Source organism: Nothobranchius furzeri, chromosome 17 (genome assembly GCF_043380555.1).
Source record: "Nothobranchius furzeri strain GRZ-AD chromosome 17, NfurGRZ-RIMD1, whole genome shotgun sequence".
Taxonomy (NCBI): Eukaryota; Metazoa; Chordata; class Actinopteri; order Cyprinodontiformes; family Nothobranchiidae; genus Nothobranchius; species Nothobranchius furzeri.
The window spans coordinates 26,592,744-26,615,507 of NC_091757.1; the positions used below are offsets into that span (position 1 = coordinate 26,592,744).

At 47.8% G+C, this 22,764-nt stretch overlaps 1 protein-coding gene across 2 annotated transcripts in view; it reads left to right on the plus strand.

The window, feature by feature from the left end:
• The first annotated feature begins 1,413 nt into the window (after positions 1 to 1,413).
• LOC107395645 (TNF receptor-associated factor 2) overlaps positions 1,414 to 22,764 on the plus strand; it is a 37,253-nt gene continuing 15,902 nt past the window's right edge. For both annotated transcript variants that reach the window (XM_054731192.2, XM_054731193.2), the window contains exons 1-2: positions 1,414 to 1,810; positions 17,782 to 17,860. In XM_054731192.2, the coding sequence (XP_054587167.1) occupies positions 1,623 to 1,810; positions 17,782 to 17,860 (267 nt within the window). In that variant the 5' untranslated portion in view covers positions 1,414 to 1,622. The remainder of the gene's footprint in view (positions 1,811 to 17,781; positions 17,861 to 22,764) is intronic.

The following is a 22,764-nucleotide window of genomic DNA, read 5'->3' on the forward strand; positions in this document are numbered from 1 at the left end:
GCTTGAGCCACAGTGACTGGCAGAGCAGTCCAAAAGTTGGGGTAGATCTCCAATAGATCTTTATCATGATCCATAATATTTTAGAATTGCCTCTGAAATTGTAATTTAAACTGACATAAAAAACTGTAGACTACCAAAAATGCCAACTTTTACAGAAAAAATCAGGTAAAAAATAATCAGTGCAGCCATCTGCAATAAATAAACAGGATAGTTAGTCATGACTTGGGAGTTTTCTTCTGCTTGTAGAGTTGTTTTATTTATTATTATGTGAACATGATCAACATGTGTTTGTTGTTGTTCAGGCAGGCCACAGGCTGCAGCGAGCATTAAACAAATCCTAGTTTGAATCAGTAAAAAACGATTCAAGGACTTTTTTCGAACCATTTGAATATTCGTTTCAATATTTCAGCCCTATTAGCTCTGTTAGCAATTAGTGGACCGAATTTAACTGTTAAAATCCCAGTTAACTGGTTCAAAAAATTGAAAACATGCATCATGAGAGCTACATACCTTTATCTTTCTCCTCTTTTTTCTTTTTTTCACCCCTGAATGGGGCACCTGGTGGTTTTAGCCTTTTTATGTTCATCTCTTCTGTTTGGCTCCTGACTCAGTAAGTTTCCTTTAGTCAGGACTAAACTATTTGACCTTGATGGGGGGTGACCACAAAATCGTTTTGTTTTTCCTTTGTATTCGGCCATTTCCACAATTCAGAGAAACCTGAAAGAATGATAGGCCTGTGTTTATGATATTATGAATGAAAAATGGAAGACGTTAAGATGTGATTGACTTTAGCCATGTTAATACAGTTGATTCAGCCCCTGCACGCTCATTTCATTTGGGAAAGACGCAGAGGTGAATTCCCCCGCCGCACCCCTCCCCTTCCTCTTCTTCATACACACACGGAGCACGTGAACGTTCTCAGTCAGCAGGAGCGCCTGCAGCTGCAGGGGGCGCCAACTCGCTGTTTCCAATCCAGACACTGTCATATGACAGATAATAGAAAACCTCGGTGCGGCGCAGATTTCCTTTTTTTTTTTTTTTACTCCGCGCTTGTGCGCCCCTTTTGTGTCATGAAAAAATGCCGCCCCGGGCAACTGCCCTGTCTGCCCGTGCCTAAAACCGCTACTGTATCTATCTATCCATCCATCCATCCATCCATCCATCCATCCATCCATCCATCCATCCATCCATCCATCCATCCATCCATCCATCCATCCATCCATCCATCCATCCATCCATCCATCCATCCATCCATCCTATCACCGGGGCTAGGCCCCGGATCTTCATTTCTATCTTCGCCCCTGATTATTTTGAATTACCAGCGTGCAGTCTTTTATTTTGAAGGATTGTATTCCTAAGAAGAGCGAAGCCTGCTTCTAGTGGCACGAGGACGCACTCTACACTGACGCTTTCTCGTGCTCGAACCTCAGGTATCCCTGCCGTCTCACGCACACGCCTAGTGTGTCTGTGAGCTGTAGGCTGGTGTCGTTCTGGGCCTCGGTGTAATAACAACCCGGAACGATGGTTCGCAGCGGCAGCTTCATAGCGGCTGTCTCTGAACCACTCCCGTTGTAGTGAACACATCCCGCTGACCCCGGTAGATCCTGTGTTCGGGGGCAGCCATGGCTGCACCAGAACCGTCCCCGCCGTCTTCCCAGGAGGGAAATAAACCGGGCTTCCCAAAGAAAATTCTGGCCAACAATCTCGAAGACAAGCATTTGTGCAACTCGTGTCAGAAAATCCTGCGACGGCCCCTACAAGCCCAGTGCGGTCACCGCTTTTGTTCGTTTTGTTTCATCAAAACTGTCAGGTGAGTGTTGCAACAGTTCCAGAGCTAGCTACCACCAGACTCGTTAAACATATTTCTCATTTTACCGCCGCCCCGCATATTCGCACATCTAACACAGTCTGCAGATAAAACGCAGTCGTGATGGGTGTAGGAAGAGGAAGGTCTGCCATTCGGCTGATGCACCAACACAGTTCAGCAACCCTAGAAGCCGACAGCAGCGGCGAAGGGCTGGCTCAGCTGTTGTTCTCACGTTCCCGTTAAGCATTGATGAGGCTGACTGGAGGTTGGAGCTAACGCTGTGTAAATGCCGAAAACGTGACCCTAGTAAGGCCACTTGTTAAAACATTTCAGGTGGATGTTTACGCCGAACACGTTAGAGGGTTGGAATCTGTCAGTCTTTTACCACATTTATCTTGTTACTGCAAAACAAGAAGATAGTAATGAATTATACGTTTTCAGAACGGAGTTTCGGGTGTTCTAAATCATGTGACATGTATACAATTGAAAAATTCTCACTTTGCAATGACTGATGTTTTTTGTTTGAGATCACCTTAAAAGAGGTCATGTAATCCCCCCAGAGAGGTCAGGGTCTACCCCGCATGGATAACACATGGATAACTTCAAATTAGGGCTCGGCAATAAATCGAAAATGTATCGGTAACATAATTTCTGACTTTTATCGAGATCATTTTTCTCATGTCAGGAAACTTGATGATAAAAAAATGAAGAGATGTGTGTAGGTCGGCAACACTCTTGTCTGTGTACCACCTGTAAAAATGTCACTCAACTTAATACATGTGACAGCACCATCTAGTGGACAATAGGGCTGCTCGATTATGGCAAAAATAATAATCACGATTATTGTGACTGAAATTGAGATCTCGATTATTTAAGACAATTTTTCAATTTATGTTGATTTTATTTGTTTTTATTCAGCCATAAAATTGCTCAGGGCATAATCAGGACAAAAATAAATAAGAAACAAGATGATCACTAAAATAACTCCTGATTCCCAGTATAAAAAGACCAATATACTTATAGCTCATAGTCTATGACCCAAGGGCTATAGACCTTGGTTTAACTCATTTAAGTCTAACCAGTACAGACCCAAATACCAATATCTTGCAAATACTGACAGCAAAAATTATACAGTGGCATTTATAACAAATTAATGCAAATAAATTGATGTTCACAAAATGTTGCGTAACATTTATTGAGTCTGTCAAGGTGCTGTAGGAGAGTACACTAGCACCACGTCCTCAGAGAGATTAGTTATCAGCGTGAGGAACTTATTTCTATCTATTTCTACCATATTTATAAACTATGTATTTACAAGTCCATCAGTTAATGTAATAATTGTCCCAACCACAGCTGCACCCCCCCACCCCCCAACCCGGTCTCACAGCAATCAGGGGCAAGCTGCACGTGTGTTTAGCGCACCACACACGCACATTTAGCCGTTTTTAGCGGCTCAGGAGCCTGCAGGTACGGTGTGTGTCACTCACTCTGGTTAATCCAACAGGGAGCTGGCTCCGAGAGCCGTTTCTTTAGCGACTGACACATTACTACATCATTCTCTTTCCTAATGTCCTGAAGAACGGTCCGGAGCGCAGGCGGAGTGTTTAGCTAACCTGCAGGAAATGTCAATGACAGTTATCCAGAAAGTAGCTAAGGGTTACCAGAGTTGTTTCTGAGGTGTTCGCTAGGTACTTTTAGGATTTAAAAAGTCAAGAAGGGGGTCTGAAAAGCGGTTGGAAATAGCGTCAAAGTCGCTAAGTTGGCAACACTGTGGGAGGAGCGCTTCATTTGCAGCTCTGGGCAGCGCAAGTGGGAGGAGCAAGTAATCGGCTTGTTTTGTTTGTATAGTCATTCAAACTCAGATCGTAATTGTGATTAAAATTCGATTAATTGAGCAGCCCTAGTGGACAACTTTTGTTTCTGCGCCTACCTGTAGTTATCGTCCATTTATCGTTATCGAGGTGAATTCCTCAATATATCGTGATGTTGATTTTAGGCCGTATCGCCCAGCCTTACTTCAAATGAACTATTACATTGAGAACATTGCCCTTCAGATCAGGTCCTTCATCACCACAGCAGACGCCCATAGTTCTACAAATTAAACCCATCTCTGCACCTCAGGGGACCCAGTTGTAATACTTTGTTTGAGCTGGGGTGAGCTCGGCCTGGACTGGGTAGTGACAGCCTGTCCCCGCACGGCCAGGTTTTGTTTATACACCCATCTCAGGAATGCAAATGTCTCCAAGCATGTGGGCAGGGCATAAAAGGCATGGAGAGGTTCGTAGTGTCCTTATTAGTTACTAAAGGTTAGTAAAGGAAAGGCAGGCATGAGCAGTGTTTTGCTTTTAGAGACTCTGACATGAAACACACAGCTTCCTACTGTCTCACTGAGCAGCGGTGCTGCCGTGTGCTCCTCACCCCTCCTAGAGCGCTCACAGCAGATGGTCAGTCCTTGTGCTGCAACTCCAGTCAGAACTGCAGTAAAAGATGTTTAGACCACTGCATTCAGGTTGACAATGAATCCCGCGTGCGGGAAGCCGCCACCGGCTAATTCTACCTGCCAATCAGAGGCTCCCACTAGTAGGTAGGAGTGAACTTCAACTGGCGAATCAGTCCATAGTGGGTGTGTTGGGTCGGCTCAGGACCAAGCTGAGTGCCAGGGAGCAGGTAAAAAAATATGGTTGGCTTAGCTTAGACAATGCACAGATAACGCAAATATGAACACAATTACCCGACCCAGCACAGACCGAGCTGACCCAGATGTAAATGTGCAGTTAGTAGGGCTGGGGGTAAACGATTATTTTAAAACGATTATTCTGACGATTATTTTATCGAATAATCTTCTAAGGACAATTTAGACGGTTGATCTAACGATTATTTTTCAATTGCACAATTAATAAAAACCAGAAAATCTCACATAAATTCCTCCAAAAAATTGATAAATTGTTACTGTAAGAGAATAAACACTACAGGCCTTCCATTTTGTATAACACTGCTTTTATTGTGTTGCGGTTGGTTATGTTCTGGTGACGTGTAGACCTTGGGAGTGCAGTCTGCTGCCTGAGAGGTGGTTGGAGACGGAGTGTCTTCATGCTGCTTTGTTTTGGTTACTTATGTGTGTGAGGCGAGTGGCTCGTGTGCAAAAAGGAAGGGACAATAACAAGGTATTTAAAAGTTAAAATGATGATCAGGGTTATTTACAACAACAAAAAAACATAAATCTTTCCGTCCACAGGTTGGGAATAATAAAACTAATTCTGCCCGTGGAGAATTAAAACAAAAGTACAAATAACCTGGGACATCCCACTGGGCAAAGATTACTGGGTTCTGGACCAAAATAAGTATCTCCAAAGGTCTAAACTCTAAACTGGGCGGTTAAACCAAACTCAAGGTGATATTTTAAACTCAACTGAAAACCCACAACACTATAAATGTAATAAAAGGGAGATCTACACCACAAAAACGATGAACTCTGAACCAAAACGTAACAGCTTATCCAAACGCAAGAAGCTGTTAGCGAAAATGCTAACAGTAGTTTTACCAACGTTAAGTTCAAGTTACCAAGTTTAAATAAACTGAAAATACCCAGCAAACAGAGCAGCATGGAAGAGAGGCTGCTACCACATAAACAGCTCTCCTAATGTCTGAAAGAAGCTCCTTTATGAAGGGAGAAACGCTCCCGGTGATTTTCTACATCTGCGGTAGAGACAAAGCAGTGCATTTGACCCCGGAAGTTGTTGTCCATTGCCGGGAGACGAAGGCGGGTAAAACAGGAAAGGAATCTAGTAGCGGACGGACATTGTTCCGGTTCTTCGGTATCTGGCAGAGATGTTAGTGAAGGCGGAGAAGAGGGCGAACTAGAGGAAAAACAGGCAGATTCCTCCTCTATTTACAAACTCCTGGGGATGGAACAAGTGGGCGTGGTGCGTCGACTACCGGATCTGACGTCGACAAAGTTTTTAGAATCAAGCCGTTGACGTCATCGACGCTTCGCTACAGCTTTAGCAGTTAGTCTAGAAAGCACATGAACTGGACAATGTAATAAGACTGAAGTTCTAGTCCACTGTTCCATAACCCAGATCAAAGCCACATTGCCTCTCCTGAGTCACACTTCAAAAGTGTTTAAATCAATACGTTGAACTCATGGTCTGCATTGCCAGCAGTAAGTCAGGCTAGTTCCTGGTGAGAGTTGGACTCCACCAAGGCTGCCCTTTGTCACCGATTCTGTTGATAACTTTTATGGACAGGATTTGAAGGCGCAGTCAAGGTGTCGGGGGCATCTGTTTTGGTGGCCTAAAGATTGAGTCTCTGCTTTTTGCAGTGATGCATGCATTATACCGATCAGTCGTCGTGAAGAGAGAGCTGATCTGGAAGGCGAATCTCTCGATTTATCGGCCAATCTACGTTCCTACTCTCACCTATGGTCACGAGCTTTGGGTAGTGATTGAAAGAACAAGATCGCGGATACAAACGGCCGAAATGAGTTTTTCCCGCAGAGTGGCTGGGGTCTTCCTTAGAGATAGGGTGAGAGGGGCTCTGAGTAGACCTGCTGCTCCTCCACATCGAGAGGAGCCAGTCAAGGTGGCTCAGGCATCTGATTAAGATACCTGCTGGATGCCTCCCTTGTGAGGTTTTCTGGGCACGTTCAACTGGGACTTGGGTGAAGTTTATTACCCACAATCCATTGCTGCGGGAGAACAGGCTCAAGTTCCTTTTCTGAACATATGTATTCTCTAATGAAAGTAGTTCATTTTATGATAATTAGTTGATGCTCTAAAGCTTTTAGACAAAGCGGCGTGCTGGCCCGGAGCCAAATGATTCCTACCAAGATGCCTCCATCGATGTTTATCTGATCCCGGGAAAACGTTGGAGGAAAAAAAAATTGTAAGTCGCTTTGGGTAAAAGCGTCTGCTAAGCACATAAACATAGTTTAAACATAAACATAAACAAATCATTTCTGGTCAGGTTCCTGCTTAATTTAAGAACGCTGTAATCCACCCGCTTCTTAAAAAACCGAGTCTTGACCCCTCTCTCCATAGCAGCTCCAGACACATCTCTAAAACTTCCGTTCATCTCCAAGATCTTGGAAAAGGTTGTGGCTAAACAGCTCACAGCTGCTCTTGATCAACATAACATCCATGATAGCTTCCAGTCAGGTTTTCGTAGAGCTCATTGTACTGAAACAGCTCTTCTTAGGGTCTCTGATGACCTTCTGACTCACAGTGATGCAGGGGACTGTTCTGTTCTGGTCCTGATGTACCTGACTGCAGCCTTTGACAATGTTGACCATCACCTGCTACTGGAGAGGCTGAGAGACTGGGTAGGCCTATCAGGAGTGGTTCTCCTCTTATCTTTCTGAGTGCTCTTTTTCTGTGGCCGTCTCCAAGTTTAGGTCCTCCACCACCTCTCTTACCCATGGTGTCCCACAAGGTTTTTTGCTGGGGCCTCTGCTCTTCCTCCTCTATCTGCTTCCTCTTTAGCACATCATGAGCTCCTTCAAAGGAATCTCCAACCATCTTTATGCAGATGACATCCAACTGTACATCTCCTTTAAGCCCCATAAGATGTCTAAAGCCTAGTCCACACGTAGCCGGGTAAAAAAAAAAAAAAAAAAAGAATACCCACCCCTCCAAAAACTTGCATCCACACCACCTCGTTAAAAAAAAAACTCTGTCCACACGTACCCGGATAAATATGTTGTTAAGGACATGCCAGACCTGTAGGCGGCAGTACTTGGAGAAGCCAGGTGCCGGGCAATAGCCGTTCTTAACCTCGTCCTTCGACTGTGGTCTTCCGCAAGGAGCAGTAATTCCGCTTGCAAAAACAAACAAGCAAAAAGCGCTTGGACAGTTGATAAAGCGAGCGCAGCTCTGAGGGCATACATGCTGTCGGCTAGTGTAAACACAGGTCGCACACGTGATGTCAGCATTTTTTTTTTTTTGCGGAAAGTGACATTGCGGACCTTAAAACTCTGGTTTTGTCTGTCCACACGCAGACACCCAAAACGGAGAAAACGCAGATCTTCACTTTGGCCCGAGTTTTTAGAAAGATCAGTTTTCATGTGAAAAAACTTTAGGTTACTGTTGTAACCCCGGTTCTCTGAGTAACATGAGTGAGATATGGGATACGCCCCTCCGCGGATTCCTCAGAAGCACTTATCTCAATACGCCAATCCTGATTGGCCAGTGACCGTGACGTACGCGTCACCTGCTACTATAAGTAGCAAGCGTCCCCACGCACGCACTATTCAAGATAAACACCTCTTCTCGCTTCGCCCAGCAAGAAGGGTTGTCTGGTGAGACATCTCACTCATGTTACTCAGAGAACCGGGGTTACGACAGTAACCTAAAGTTCTCTTTCTTAACATTCGTTTCGATATCTCACTATGGGATATGGAGACTCCCGTATTGCCAGACAGCTTATCCAGCGATCACCAACCTACAGGGATACGTCTTGGCCCGCCAAAGACCCCACACTCAGAATCATGTGAGTCATCGAAGGGACCGAAACATCAATCTTATAGAAGCGTGCAAATGCAAGTGGAGAAGCCCAACTTGCTGCAGCACAAATCTCCTGTATTGACAGCCCCCGAAAAAGGGCCCAAGAAGCAGACAGGCCCCTAGTAGAATGGGCCCTGAGCCCTACAGGTGCCTGAATGCCCTGACAGGAGTAAGCCATAGAAACAGCCTCCACAATCCAGTGGGAAAACCGCTGCTTTGTGACAGGTTTCCCCTTACGAGGCCCACCCCATGACACAAAAAGCTGTTCCTCCCTGCCAAGGTTCTCCATCCGATTCACATACTCCTTGAGCGCGCGAATCGGACACAGCTTGTGCAACCGCTCCTCCTCAGGAGAGGAGAAGGGCGGTGGGTAGAAAGCTGTGAGGATAATAGGAGAAAAGGAGCCCACCACCTTAGGCACAAAGGCAGGGTTGGGCTTCAAGGACACCTTCATGTCACCTGGTGCAAACTGGGTGCAGGATGGGTGCACAGAGAGAGCCTGTAAGTCACTAACTCGCTTTGCAGATACCAAAGCCAGGAGTAGCACCACCTTAAGAGACAGGATCTTAAGGTCCAGGCCGTCCATAGGCTCAAATGGAGGCCCGGAGAGGGCCAACAGCACCAAGGACAGATCCCATGAGGGCACCAGGGGTCGAGACACAGGGAGAAGCCTGTGCACGCCCCTCATGAAGCTACACACCAGGGGGTGTTGACCTGCCAATTTCTTCCCAAAACCCAAGTGACGGGCGGAAAGGGCCGCTAGGTACACTTTAATGGTGGAGAAAGCCTTCTTCCCATCCAACAAGTCTTGCAGGAAAGACAGAATGACGTTCACAGGGCATTGGAAGGGTAAGATCTCCCTGCCCTGACACCAGGCTTCAAACACCCTCCATTTACAGTCATAGGGACCTAGTGGAGGGGGCCCTAGCATTCTGAATGGTTCGAATGACGGCCTGGGGCAGCTCTGCTGACCCTAGCCCGCACCCCTCAGGGGCCAGGCCCACAGGGCCAGCCGTTCTGGATGAGGGTGGAAGATTGAGCCTCCCGCTTGGGACACCAGGTACCTGCGAAGCGGCAGATTCCATGGTTGGCCCTCCAGGAGCTGGAAAATGTCCGCCACCCAATGCATGGCCGGCCAGTATGGGGCCACCAGAATGAGAGTGTGGCGCTGGGTTCGTACCCTCAGCAAGGTGGGTGGTATCAGGGCCACTGAGGGAAAAGCGTAAAGCAGTCCCCGTGGCCAGTGGTACGCCAGCGCGTCCACGCCTAGTGGAGCGTCTCGGTCATGCAGGGAGAAAAACAGTGGACACTGAGCATTCTCCTTGGAGGCAAAAAGATCCACCACGGCTGTGCCGAACCGGATCCAAATCTGTTCCACCACTGCTGGATGCAGGCTCCAATCCCCGTACAGGGGTGTCCCTCTGGACAACAGATCCGCCCCCGATTCAGAACACCCAGGACGTGGGTGGCTCTGATTGAGAGGAGATGCCTGCTGCACCATAGGATCAGTCTGCGTGCCAGCGTGAGTAACCGCATGGAGCGCAGCCCCCCCCCCTGGCGGCTTATATAAGCCACAGTCGTGGTGTTGTCTGTTCTCACTAGGACATGATGGCCGGAGAGAAAATGCAGGAAGCGCCTCAGGGCCAGAAAGACCGCGAGGAGTTCCAGATAATTTATGTATGTCCCCCAGAGCTCTCTGCTCCACACACCCCTGACAGAGCGACCCTCCAGCAGTCCCCCCCCCCCCCCCCCCCCCGAACCTGACAGGCTCGCATCTGTCGTGACCACTTTCCTCACGAGAACCAACCCCAAAGGCACCCCCTGTGCCAAGAGGGAGGGGTGACGCCAACAGCGGAGCGCCGCGACGCACGCTGCAGAGACCGTCACCCTGCGCGCTCTGTGGCGCACTGGAGAGAGACCCAGAGAAGCCACCCAGCCTTGAAAATCTCTCATGTGTAGACGGCCGAGTGGTACCACTGAAATAGCCGACGCCATGAGACCCAAAAGCCTGAGGCATAACGCAAACCGCACCGAACTGTGTAGGCGGAAGCGCGCCAGGCAGAACGAGAGCGCATTCACGCGCGGGGCCGAGAGACGGGCCGTGAACGCCCCTGAGTCCAGATTCAGACCTAGAAAGGTTATTTTCTGGGAGGGGAGTAAAGCGCTTTTCTGCCAGTTTATTCTGAAACCCAGACCACACAAGTGATGGATCACAACCAGCGTGTTTGACGCTGCCTCCTCTCTGGACCGTGCCAGCAGGAGCCAGTCGTCTAAATACGTGGCCAGCCGAATGCCCCTCCCTCTCAGAGGGGCGATCGCCGCCTCCGTACACCTGACAAACACCCTCGGGCTCAGCGAGAGGCCGAAAGGGAGCACGGTATATTCGTAACACACTCCCTGAAAATCAAACCTCAGAAATTTCCTGTGTGGAGGGTACACGGGAATATGAAAGTATGCGTCCCTCAGGTCGATTGAGGTGAACCAGTCGTTCTGGTGAATCAGACGCAAAAGGGATGAGAGCGTGAGCATTTTGATTCTGTACTTTCTGAGGCATCGGTTCAGGGCCCTCAGATCCCGGATCGGGCGAATCCCGGTCCCTCCCTGTTTCTGGACCAGGATGTACCTGGAGTAGAAACCGCTCGGAGACCGATCGGGAAGCACAATGCATATCGCTCCCTTCTCCAGCAGGGAGGAGATTTCTCCCTGAAGGATGTGAGCTGACGTCCCCTGGGCGTGGGAGAACACTACGCCGGAGAATCGAGGAGGAACTGAGGCGAATTGGAACCTGTAACCTCTCGAAATAGTTCTTATCACCCAATGTGAAGCAGAAACCGCTGTCCATTCCTCCATGTGAGTGGAGAGCGGTGACACAGCCGTGACACACGGAGCAGCAGCTCCCTCCAGAGGTTGTGGGGCAGCGGTGCTCGTGGCAACCACTGCGCATGCGCGGGGGCTTTGTGCTTTGGCGGCCCTGGCGTACGGGGACGACCCGTGGCTGGCTGGAAAGTCCGCCAGGGGCCGCCCCCGCCTGGAACCGCTCATGGGTAACATTTTTATTGATTTTTGCTGCGCCCTTGACATTTTGTCTGGATGCGGCAGCGAACGTTTTAATGCTCCTTGAGCGTGACATGTTTGTAAAAAACAATGTGAGTGCTTGTGACGTGTGTTTTGAGCCGGCATAGCCGGCTGCACGTCCTGGCCCCACCCTGGACCGCTCGGGGACTCTGCCGGAGGGGTTCCGTGAGGGGGGGGGGGGGGGGAGAAAGCACCATGGCAACGTCGAACAGGAGGAGCTGGCGAACGGGGAACTGCCAGCTGCAGCGTCGGGAGGGAAAGAACTCCGTCAGGCTGCCCTCTTCTTCTTCCTCACCTGCTGACCGCCGGGTCGGGTGGGTTGTCCCGACGGCGGAGCGGCTTGGTTGCCGGACCTCTGAGGCCAAACTGGTCGAGGCGCTGAGCCCAAAGGAGCTGGCTGGACTGCCGGAGGCTTCGGGTGCTTTGGGATCCGGAACTGAGGCTGGGCTCTGGCAGCTGCCTGAGGAAGAGTCGGCCGAGCCGGCAGAGCCGTTGAAGGCTTACGGGGAAGGCAGAGTTGAAGGGCTTCATCCTCCTTCTTCTTGGCCTCACACCGTTGCTGCATTGATGCCAGGGCAGAGCCGAAAGTGCCTTCAGGCACGATTGGCATGTCCAAAATGTCCTCCTTCTCTCTATCAGAGAGGTTGGTGAGGTTCAGCCACCGTGCACGTTCCTGAAGCACCATCATGCCCATAGCTTTAGCCGTAGCCTGGACCGCGCAGCGCTGCACACGCAGGCAGATGTCGGTCAGTACGGTGATTTCCTCCCACACCTCCGGGTCCGGCTTCATATTCTTGTCCTCACAGAGCTCGGCTTGGTACGCTGAGAGCATGGAGGAGACATTCAAAGCTCGGACCAAGATGGCGGCAGCCTTGTACGCCCTCTCGTTCAGCGCCGACTGGAAGCGGTCCGCCTTTGCAGGGAGAGCGGGAGGCCTGGAGGAAGTTGCCGAGAGTCGTGGGTGCAGGTGGGCTGCAACCAGCGGTTCCATCGGCGGCATGCGAAGCATGCCAGCCCTCTCCATCCCCTCAAAGTCCAGCGAGGAGGCTCCTTGGACAGGTGACCTGGAGCTGAAAGGGTGTTTGTCCCAGGAGGACCTCACTTCTTGGAGAAGCTCCGGGAAGGCGGGAAGGAGGGGCTTTGCCGCCCTTGTGGCCTGAGGCAGCTTCTTACCCTTGTAGCGGGATCTGACAGCCTCAGTGACCACGGTGGGCCAAGGGATGTTGAGCCTGGTCGCAGCGCGTCGGCAGACTGACTGCATGTCCAGGTGGGCGGCCGGAGAAGCCGCTCCATCCCTGGGAGAGGACGGAAAGCTAGGCATGGAGGCCTGAGCGATGGGGAGAAAAACGTCGTCATCCTCGTCCTCCTCTGAAATGAGGAGTTCCGAGGTGTCCTCATCGTCTCCGTACTCCAACTCCAACACGTCCTCGACGGGGTGGCTCGGACCGGCCGGTTCGAGCTGTGAGCCCCAGCTGAGTTCGGCACATGGTTCCGGCTCCGGGAGGGCATGTTCGCTGGCGTCCCCAGGCGGTGGCCCAGGGGCCGGCAGGCAAGGGTCCTTCCCCGACAGGCTAGCTTGGCGCGCTAGCCGCCGGCGAAGGCTCTTCAGGGTGAAGCAAGCACAGCTCTCACATGACCCGGGGACTTCTACTGCCAGCTGGGCGTGTTCCAGCCCGAGGCAGCTCGAGCAGACCTTGTGCGGGTCTTTGCTCGAGATTTTGTTCCCACAGGTACAGAGGCGAGCTCCTGCGCCATCGACTCCTCTGGTGGGAGGAGCGGCTTCCATGTTGGCTAACTGGTGTGTTAGCAGAGAACGAACAGGTGCACTGGAGTGTGAAGCTGCTCGTTATGCCCTGAGCCTATGGTGAAGGTCAGGACAGAAGGACGGTAGGTTAACGTTCGGCGACAGAGAGAATATTAGCTGTCTCCGTCTGTGAACAGTTGAGCTAACTTACCTCAGAGATAAGCGACCACCGAAGCGAGAAGAGGTGATTGAATAGTGCGTGCGTGGGGACGCTTGCTACTTATAGTAGCAGGTGACGCGTACGTCACGGTCACTGGCCAATCAGGATTGGCGTATTGAGATAAGTGCTTCTGAGGAATCCGTGGAGGGGCGTATCCCATAGTGAGACATCGAAACGAATGTTAAGAAAGAGAACTCCATTTTCATGTGGATGACAGGCCAAAACTTAGAAAATTATCTATGTTTTGGCAGATCCCCAGCTACGTGTGGACAGGGCCTAAGCAGCAGCTGTTACACACCTGCTTAGACTCTATCAAAATCTGGATGGCTGGGAACTTTCTAGAGATGAATGAAGATAAGACTGAGATCCTCATCTGTGCCCCAGACAAGCTGGTTCCCAAAGTCAGAGACACTCTTGGCCGGCTTTCTTCTCACACCAAACCTTCTGTCAGGAATCTTGGCGTGACCTTTGACCCAGCTCTCACCCTGGATTCTCATGTCAGTTCTCTTGTTCGCTCTTCCTTCTTCCATCTCAGGAACATTGCTAAGCTGAGTCCCATTCTGTCTCGCTCTGAACTTGAGACAGTTCTCCACACCTTCATCTCCTCACGCTTAGACTACTGTAACTCTCTTTTCACGTGTCTGAGCAGAACCTCCCTGAACCGTCTACAGGTGGTTCAGAATGCCTGTGCTCGGCTTCTGACCAAGTCCTCCAAACACACCCACATCACCCCACTTCTCCTCCAGCTTCACTGGCTGCCAGTCAACTTCAGGGTTCATTTCAAGATCCTGGTTCTAGTCTTTAGGGCCTTACATGGACAAGCACCATCTTACATTGGTGATCTTCTTAGTCCCTACACCCCCAGCAGGTCCCTGAGGTCCAGTGATCAAAGCCTACTGGTTGTGCAGCACCAGGCTAAAGACCAAAGATGACAGATCATTTGCTGCTGTGGCCCCCAGACTCTGGAACTCTCTCCCCCTGAGCCTGAGATCAGTGGACTCAGTGGTCTCCTTCAAAAAGCAGCTGAAGACTCACTTGTTCAAGCTGGCTTTTGTATGACCTTCTTTACCACTCTCTCTTTATTCTGCTCTCCCCACCTATTCCATCTTCCTCAGAATCCACTGATTTCCCTCTTTCCTATTCACTCTCTCTCTTTCTTTACATTTTTAATCACAATTGCCTCTTTTTGCTCATTTTAAATATATTTTTAACCATTTTCTAAATTCTTTTTTATATTTTTACATTTTTTGTTTTTGTGAATCGCCTCGTGATTTTTATCTTGAGAGGCGCTATAGAAAAGATTTCTTCTTCTTCTTCTTCTTCTTCTTCTTCTTCTAATCCTGCTGGACTTGACTGCAGCATTTGATACAGTTGACCATCACCTGCTACTTGATAGGCTTAGACACTGCGTAGGACCATCAGGAACTGCACTGGAGTGGTGTTCCGCTCATCTTTCTGTGTTCCTTCTCAGTAGCTATCTCCAAGTTTAGGTCCTCCTTCACCTCCTTTGCCTTTGGTGTCCCATAAGGTCCTGAGCTCATTTAAAGGAATCTCCTACCATCTTTATTCAGATGACATCCAACAGTCCCACAAGGTTCCATGTTGGGACCTGCGCTCTTTAATTTGTATATTAATGATATTTGTGATGTGTCCAAAATATTACAGTTAATTTTGTTTGCTGATGACACAAATATATTTTGTTCTGGGAATGACTTACAAATGATTTTGGAAAATATGGATTGTGAGATTACTAAACTTAAGAAGTGGTTTATGGACAATAAATTATTTATAGATTGAAATAAAACAAAATTCATGATTTTTGGTAACAGGAAGACAGATGATTCTGTTACTTTGACCATAGATGGTACTTCAGTTGAAAGAGTAAATGAAGTAAGATTTTTAGGGGTCATCTTGCATCATAAACTTAATTGGAAACCCCTTATAAAATATATAAAACAAAAACTGTGTAAAAAGTATTGGACTTTTAAATAAAGTAAAAAGTATTTTGGAGTCATCAACACTTCATATATTATATTATTCATTTATTGTTCCATACTTGACTTATTGTATAGAGGTTTGGGGCAACACTAATTCTTTTGTTTTTATTACAGAAGAAAGCCATGACAATTATATCTAAAGTAGATGCTAGAGAACATACCAAAAGACTTTTTATTGAATCAAAAATTATGAAATTCAGGGATTCGGTTCATTTGAAAACTTTACTAATTATGTTCAGGGCAAAAAAGAGGTTACTGCCAGTGAAGTTAGAGAAGTTTTTTGTTTGGATTCCAAATGATGGAAAAAAATAGAAAGAAGCCTGAGTTTAAAAGAGTTTTTGCACGAACAACATTAAAGCAAACGTGTATTTAATTATATGGAGTAAAATATGGAATAATCTGGATTATGACCTGAAAAAATGTTTAACTACCGATCAATTTAAGAGACTATGAAGAAAAAATCATAGAATCCTATGATTGATAAGTAAATATTGAATAAGTATATTGATAAGTTTTATTGTGATTTTGTTTACAAAGATAAGGAAGTTCGATACTTGGTTTGTGTTTAAGGCCATTCTGTAAATTATATTGTATGAAGTAGAAAGGGGTAGGTCATACAAGACTTCTTCTTCCTCCCCCTTTTTTCACTTAGGAGACTGTTGATGATTGTATTTTGCATGAATGATGAATGAAACTGCTGAGTGAGAAAATAAATTAACAATTAACTGTACATCTCCTTTAAGCCCCATGAGATGTCTAAGCTGCAGCTGTTACACACCTGCTTAGACTCTATCAAAACCTGGATGGCTGGGAGCTTTCTTCAGCTGAATGAAGATAAGACTGAGATCCTCATCTGTGCCCCAGACAAGCTGGTTCCCAAAGTCAGAGACTCTCTTGGTCAGTTTTCTTCTCACACCAAACCTTCTGTCAGGAATCTTGGTGTGACCTTTGACCCAGTTCTCACCCTGGATTCTCATGTCAGTTCTCTTGTTCGCTCTTCCTTCTTCCATCTCAGGAACATTGCTAAGCTGAGTCCCATTCTGTCTCGCTCTGAACTTGAGACAGTTCTCCACTCCTTCATCTCCTCACGCTTAGACTACTGTAACTCTCTTTTCACGTGTCTGAGCAGAACCTCCCTGAACCGTCTACAGGTGGTTCAGAATGCCTGTGCTTTATTTCAAGATTTTTGTTCTGGTCTTTAGGGCCTTACATGGACAAGCACTATCTTACATTAGTGATCTTCTCAGTCCCTAAACCTCTAGCAGGTCCCTGAGGTCCTCCCTTGGGGAGGGGGGCTGGGATGGGAATATGGGATCTATGGGGCCATTTTAATCTGTGAAGCACTTTGAGTTGCATTTTTTGTATGAAAAGTGCAATATAAATAAAGTTGATTTGATTTGATTCAGTAACCAAAGCCTACTGGTTGTGCAGCACCAGGCTAAAGGTCAAAGGTGACAGATCATTTGCTGCTGTGGCCACCAGACTTTGGACCTCTCTCCCCCTGAGACTCCACCTGGCTCAGCAACTCACATAGGGTTGGGGATTGTTTGAATTTGAACAATTCCACTTCAGATTCCAATTCCTTTTTTAAATTCCTGTTCCTATTGATTCCCTATTCCGATTCTTTCAAGAGGCTGAATCTAAAAACATTACATGTTTTAAACGAGCCAGTCACCTAACCACAGGTCCTACTTGTGAAAATATCCTGGACTTCAACATGAATTTTAAATCTAAGAACAATAACATCACCATCATTTAGACAAAATATGTTTTCAAGAAAGAAAGAACGTAAAAGACTTGCAGCACAACCAGCGTGTTTATTTCTGACCACAGCCAAAGTACGGGAACTGAAGAAGCCTCTAGGATGAGGGGCTAAATGTCTCCAACATAACCAGAAAATCCAGCTTCTTGCAACTAAAACTCTCAGATAGACCATGTCCGGGATGACTGCGAATCTACACCAGTGTGCTGCAGAAACCATTCCGTTAAACAAGAAACTGAAACCTAAAAGCTCACTTTACACTGCCCAGAGTTTATTCTTCAAAACTTGTACTAAATCCAATGTGTTGATGCATTTTAATGAGCTTCCTCCATGCTGTGTTGTCATTGCCAGACGCAAAGTTTACATCACTTCATCTCTCTCACAGAGCAAAAGTTCTGCGGACACGCTTGTTTACCGTTTTGCAGCTGCACCCCGGTGTAAGGGTGGGAGGGGTGTTGTCGATCACAGTGCCGCTCTCTCGGTCCCCCAGACGACACCTCCTTTTGGTGCATTTTCCCAGCAGGAAGTGTGGGTGTACCCACCCAGTTTGTGATTTACCCTTTAAGATGATGCTATTGAATCCAAAGCTAGGAATAAAGCGTAATCCTCAATATTAACCGTCATCCTGATACTATTACAATCAATCAATCAATCAATCCGTTTCCCTCTTCCTTAGCTCTGGACCACAAAAATGCAGTGCATGCATCGAAGAAGACCTGTTTGAGGAACCCACTTCCATCCTTAAGCTAGGTGGTGTAAGTATATTTTTATCATTTCCTTCTTCTTCACTGCCTGGTGTCACCATCCTTTTGACTTAGATGGAGGTCGACTGCTCTCTAGTGGCGGGTAATGAGATCGCCTCATTTCCTACCCAGAACATCAACTTTTGATGGATTTTAAGTGTTTATTTAATTAAAAAGGAATCTTAGAATCAACACGGTGTCACAATGTACAAATAAACGGCTGGGCTCGCCAAACATGTAGAGAAGATATTCTTACATTTAATTAGAAACCATAGAATGTGAAATATCACCTTAATGGATCTTTGAATAAATTTAACCAGAAGATCGGATCTTTTTATTGCAGGGATTGAGCAACACTTCGTATCAACTCCAAGAAAGAGAGAGAGTCAGGTTTAAAATGTTAAAAGATTTATTTCTAAACAAATTAAACAAGACTAACGTTAAACACTATGTGATGATGAACTAAGGTGGAGTAAGACTGAGGATGATGTGTGTGTGAAATATGTTCAGAACCAGCAAATCCGGAGATGTCAGGAGATGCTGCTGCCCCATTTACCTCCTCCTCCCACCTATCTGTCTCTAGAAGTCAGGTGAAGAGGCAGCAGGCGCGTTGCAAGCTTTTCAAAAGTGTGGGGGATGTTGCCTGTGGATGTCATCAGTTGTAAATTGAAACTCAATCCAGTAACGGGTCTGCTTCACAGTAACAAAATCCTTCCAAAAACATGCTTAATATTCACCAGTGAATAAACCGCACACATGCAGAACGGGAAGAACTAATCTTCCAAACAACAGAACCCAAGTTTTCTCCATCAACAACATCCAATTCAACAATAAGCTGTTAAATCAAAGGACGTAAAAAGACACTAAATACGCATTTAGAGAAAAACACAGTAGCAACAATCCAATATCCTATCCACAGAATCCACCGTTTAAATTAAAGCCCAGGCTCTCCTCTTTCCAACAATATTTATGCACTCTACGTGCAAAATTCACAGAGCCAGCAGCTAACGAACCACAGCTCGTTTCATGACGTGAAAAGCGTAAATTCAGTCTCACCTTTGTTGATTCATGGTCATGATCCATGTTATAGTAAAAACAATCCAATCCCTTTGTGTAATCCATCTTCACAACATCACACAAAGCTGATTCATGGCTGTTTTAGCTTGCATCCATCCGACGCCAAATCCCGAAAAACTAGCCTGAAAAAAGTCAAAAGCAAGCGATTCTATTGGCTCAGAGGTTTCCTAACTAACCTGAACGGCTTCAATAATCCAACGGCGGGGTCCGGAGAAACTCTCCTGAATAAACTGTAGTTCCAGCCCAGTCCACCAGCGCACAGGTGTACTCGGGTAGAGGCGGGGCGGTTTCGACAAACTTTATTTGTCACTGAATGTTAACAAAGCTGATTTTAAAGTTGGACAACAAAAACTATTCCGTAGAAGAAGCGTTCAACTATTCCTTTTACAAGTGGCACACTGTGGCATTTGAGACCTCGCCTTAAGCGTGCATATATTACAAACCTCTGAAAATTGTTGTTCTTCACTTTATCAAACTCAGACTTTGTACAGCTAATTTCAAGATGTAAAATTATGAATTCAGTTAAATTTAAAACTACTGATGCATTTTTCCAAAGAGGTATTCACCCTGACTTCAAACATTTCAGGCAAAATACTCAAAAGAAAAACAATCAACTTTTTTACAATGTTCCTTGTCCATTTACACTTCATCAGCAACACATATTCTAATATTCACACATCTGAACAAATCCCACAAGAATTCCCTTTATAATGAGACCAAAAGTAATGAAAAAGACATTGTGGTTACAGGAATATAGCCATTAAAGTGTGGACATGCTATTTGTTTTTATTTTAACAATGCCATCAAATGGTTTGTTACATTTACACACGAAACATTACCTCAATTCATTTAAAAGAACCAAATGTGCTCTTTCTGCTTTCCTTGCAAGAGACCAACTGTTCACCTATCTTGTGTCTCACACAGCTTTGTTGCCTTTGAGTAAAGAGCCTGAAAACTCTTGTGTTCTCTCTCTCTCTCTCTCTCTCTCTCTCTCTCTCTCTCTCTCTCTCTCTCTCTCTCTCTCTCTCTCTCTCTCTCTCTCTCTCTCTCTCTCTCTCTCTCTCTCTCTCTCTCTCTCACACACACACACACACACACACACACACACACACACACACACACACACACACACACACACACACACACAACTGGTCAAATGTTTTTAGAACAACCCAATTTTTCCCAATTTTTATTGGAATTTATGCAGTTTAAAGAGCAAGTCACCCCCTACCAGATTCTTACTCAACTCCCACTTGTCCTCTGATGCAGTTGTGGTTTTGAGTCTGCCAGACCACTACCTGTCAGAGTTTGCCCCAGTTTTTGAGAGCCTTTTAATGGTTAAGGAAACTCTACTCACAGACACCTTGACTTTGCAATTTCTCTGTAGGAAAGACCTACATTTTTAAGTGTTATAATGGTCTATCTCTCTTCCATAGTTAATTGCCTTGTTCTCGCCATTTTTGTAGCAACACACTATTATCTGCTGTACCATATTATTTAACTGATGCTCACGAGGAAATGGTACCACAGTATGTTCCATCACTGCTTTTATGCAGACAGAGGGGGTTGTAGTAATCCAGAAAAGTTGGAACACCTGTGGGAATTAGTAGCACCAGCTTTCAAGGCTTGATCAACCTCCATTGCTGTAGAACAGCTGTGTTCCCTGAAAAAGTTGTTTTTGTCGTCGTCGTTGTCGTCTTCCTCCGCTTATCCGGGTCCGGGTCGCGGGGGCAGCATCCCAATTAGGGAGCTCCAGGCCGTCCTCTCCCCGGCCTTGTCCACCAGCTCCTCCGGCAGGACCCCAAGGCGTTCCCTGACCAGATTGGAGATGTAACCTCTCCAACGTGTCCTGGGTCGACCCGGGGGCCTTCTGCCGGCAGGACATGCCCGAAACACCTCCCCGGGGAGGCGTCCAGGAGGCATCCTGACCAGATGCCCAAACCACCTCAGCAGCGGTTCTACTCCGAGTCCCTCCCGAATGTCCGAGCTCCTCACCCTATCTCTAAGGCTGAGCCCGGCCACCCTACGGAGGAAACTCATTTCGGCCGCTTGTATCCGCGATCTCGTTCTTTCGGTCATTACCCAAAGCTCATGACCATAGATGAGGATTGGGACGTAGATCGACCGGTAAATCGAGAGCCTGGCTTTCTGGCTCAGCTCCCTCTTCCCCACGACAGATCGGCTCAGCGTCCGCATCACTGCAGACGCCGAACCAATCCGCCTGTCGATCTCCCGATCCCTCCTACCCTCACTCGTGAACAAGACCCCGAGATACTTAAACTCCTCCACTTGAGGTAGGACCTCTCCCCCGACCCGGAGGTGGCAAGCCACCCTTTTCCGGTCGAGAACCATGGTCTCAGATTTGGAGGTGCTGATCCTCATCCCAGCCGCTTCACATTCGGCCGCGAACCTACCCAGCAAGAGCTGAAGGTCAGAGCTGGATGAAGCTAGGAGGACCACATCATCCGCAAAAAGCAGAGACGAGATTCTCCTGCCACCAAACTCGACACACTCCACACCACGGCTGCGTCTAGAAATTCTGTCCATAAAAGTGATGAACAGAACCGGTGACAAAGGGCAGCCCTGGCGGAGTCCAACCCTCACTGGGAACAGGTCCGACTTACTACCGGCTATGCGGACCAAACTCACGCTCCTCTGGTAAAGGGACTGAATGGCCCTTAACAGAAAGCCACCCACCCCATACTCCTGGAGCGTCCCCCACAGGGTGCCCCTGGGGACACGGTCATAAGCCTTCTCCAAATCCACAAAGCACATGTGGATTGGTTGGGCAAACTCCCATGCCCCCTCCATCACCCTTGCAAGGGTATAGAGCTGGTCCACAGTTCCACGGCCAGGACGAAAACCACATTGCTCCTCCTCTATCTGAGATTCAACTATCGATCGGACCCTCCTCTCCAGTACCTTGGAGTAGACCTTTCCAGGGAGGCTGAGGAGTGTGATCCCCCTATAGTTGGAACACACCCTCAGGTCACCCTTCTTAAAGATGGGGACCACCACCCCAGTCTGCCACTCCCTAGGAACTGCCCCCGATGACCACGCAATGTTGTAGAGACGTGTCAACCATGACAGCCCTACAACATCCATAGCCTTGAGATACCCAGGACGAACCTCATCCGCCCCCGGGGCTCCGCCGCTGTGTAGTTGTTTGACTACCTCAGCAACTTCTGCCCCCGAGATCGGACAGTCCATCCCCAGGCCTCCCAGCTCTGGTTCCTCCTCGGAATGCGCATTGGTGGGATTGAGGAGCTCCTCAAAGTATTCCTTCCACTGTCCGACTATAGCCTCAGTTGACGTCAGCAGCTCCCCATCCCCACTGTAAACAGTGTGAGCGAGTTGCTGCCTTCCTCTCCTGAGGCGCCGGACAGTTTGCCAGAACCTCTTTGGAGCCGATCGATAGTCTTTCTCCATGGCCTCACCAAACTCCTCCCACGCCCGAGATTTTGCCTCGGCAACTGCCACTGCTGCACCCCGCTTGGCTATCCGGTACCTGTCTGCTGCCTCCGGAGACCCACAGACCAGCCACGCCCTGTAGGCCTCCTTCTTCAGCCTGACGGCTCCCCGAACCTCTGGTGTCCACCAGCGGGTACGGGGGTTGCCACCACGACTGGCACCGGCCACCTTACGACCACAGCTAGCAACAGCCGCCTCGACAATCGCAGAGTGGAACAAGGCCCACTCGGACTCAATGTCCCCCACTGCTCTCGGGACGTGGTCAAAGCTCTGCCGGAGGTGGGAGTTGAAGACCGTCTTGACAGGTTCTTCTGCCAGGCGTTCCCAGCAGACCCTCACTATGCGTTTGGGTCTGCCAGGTCTACGCG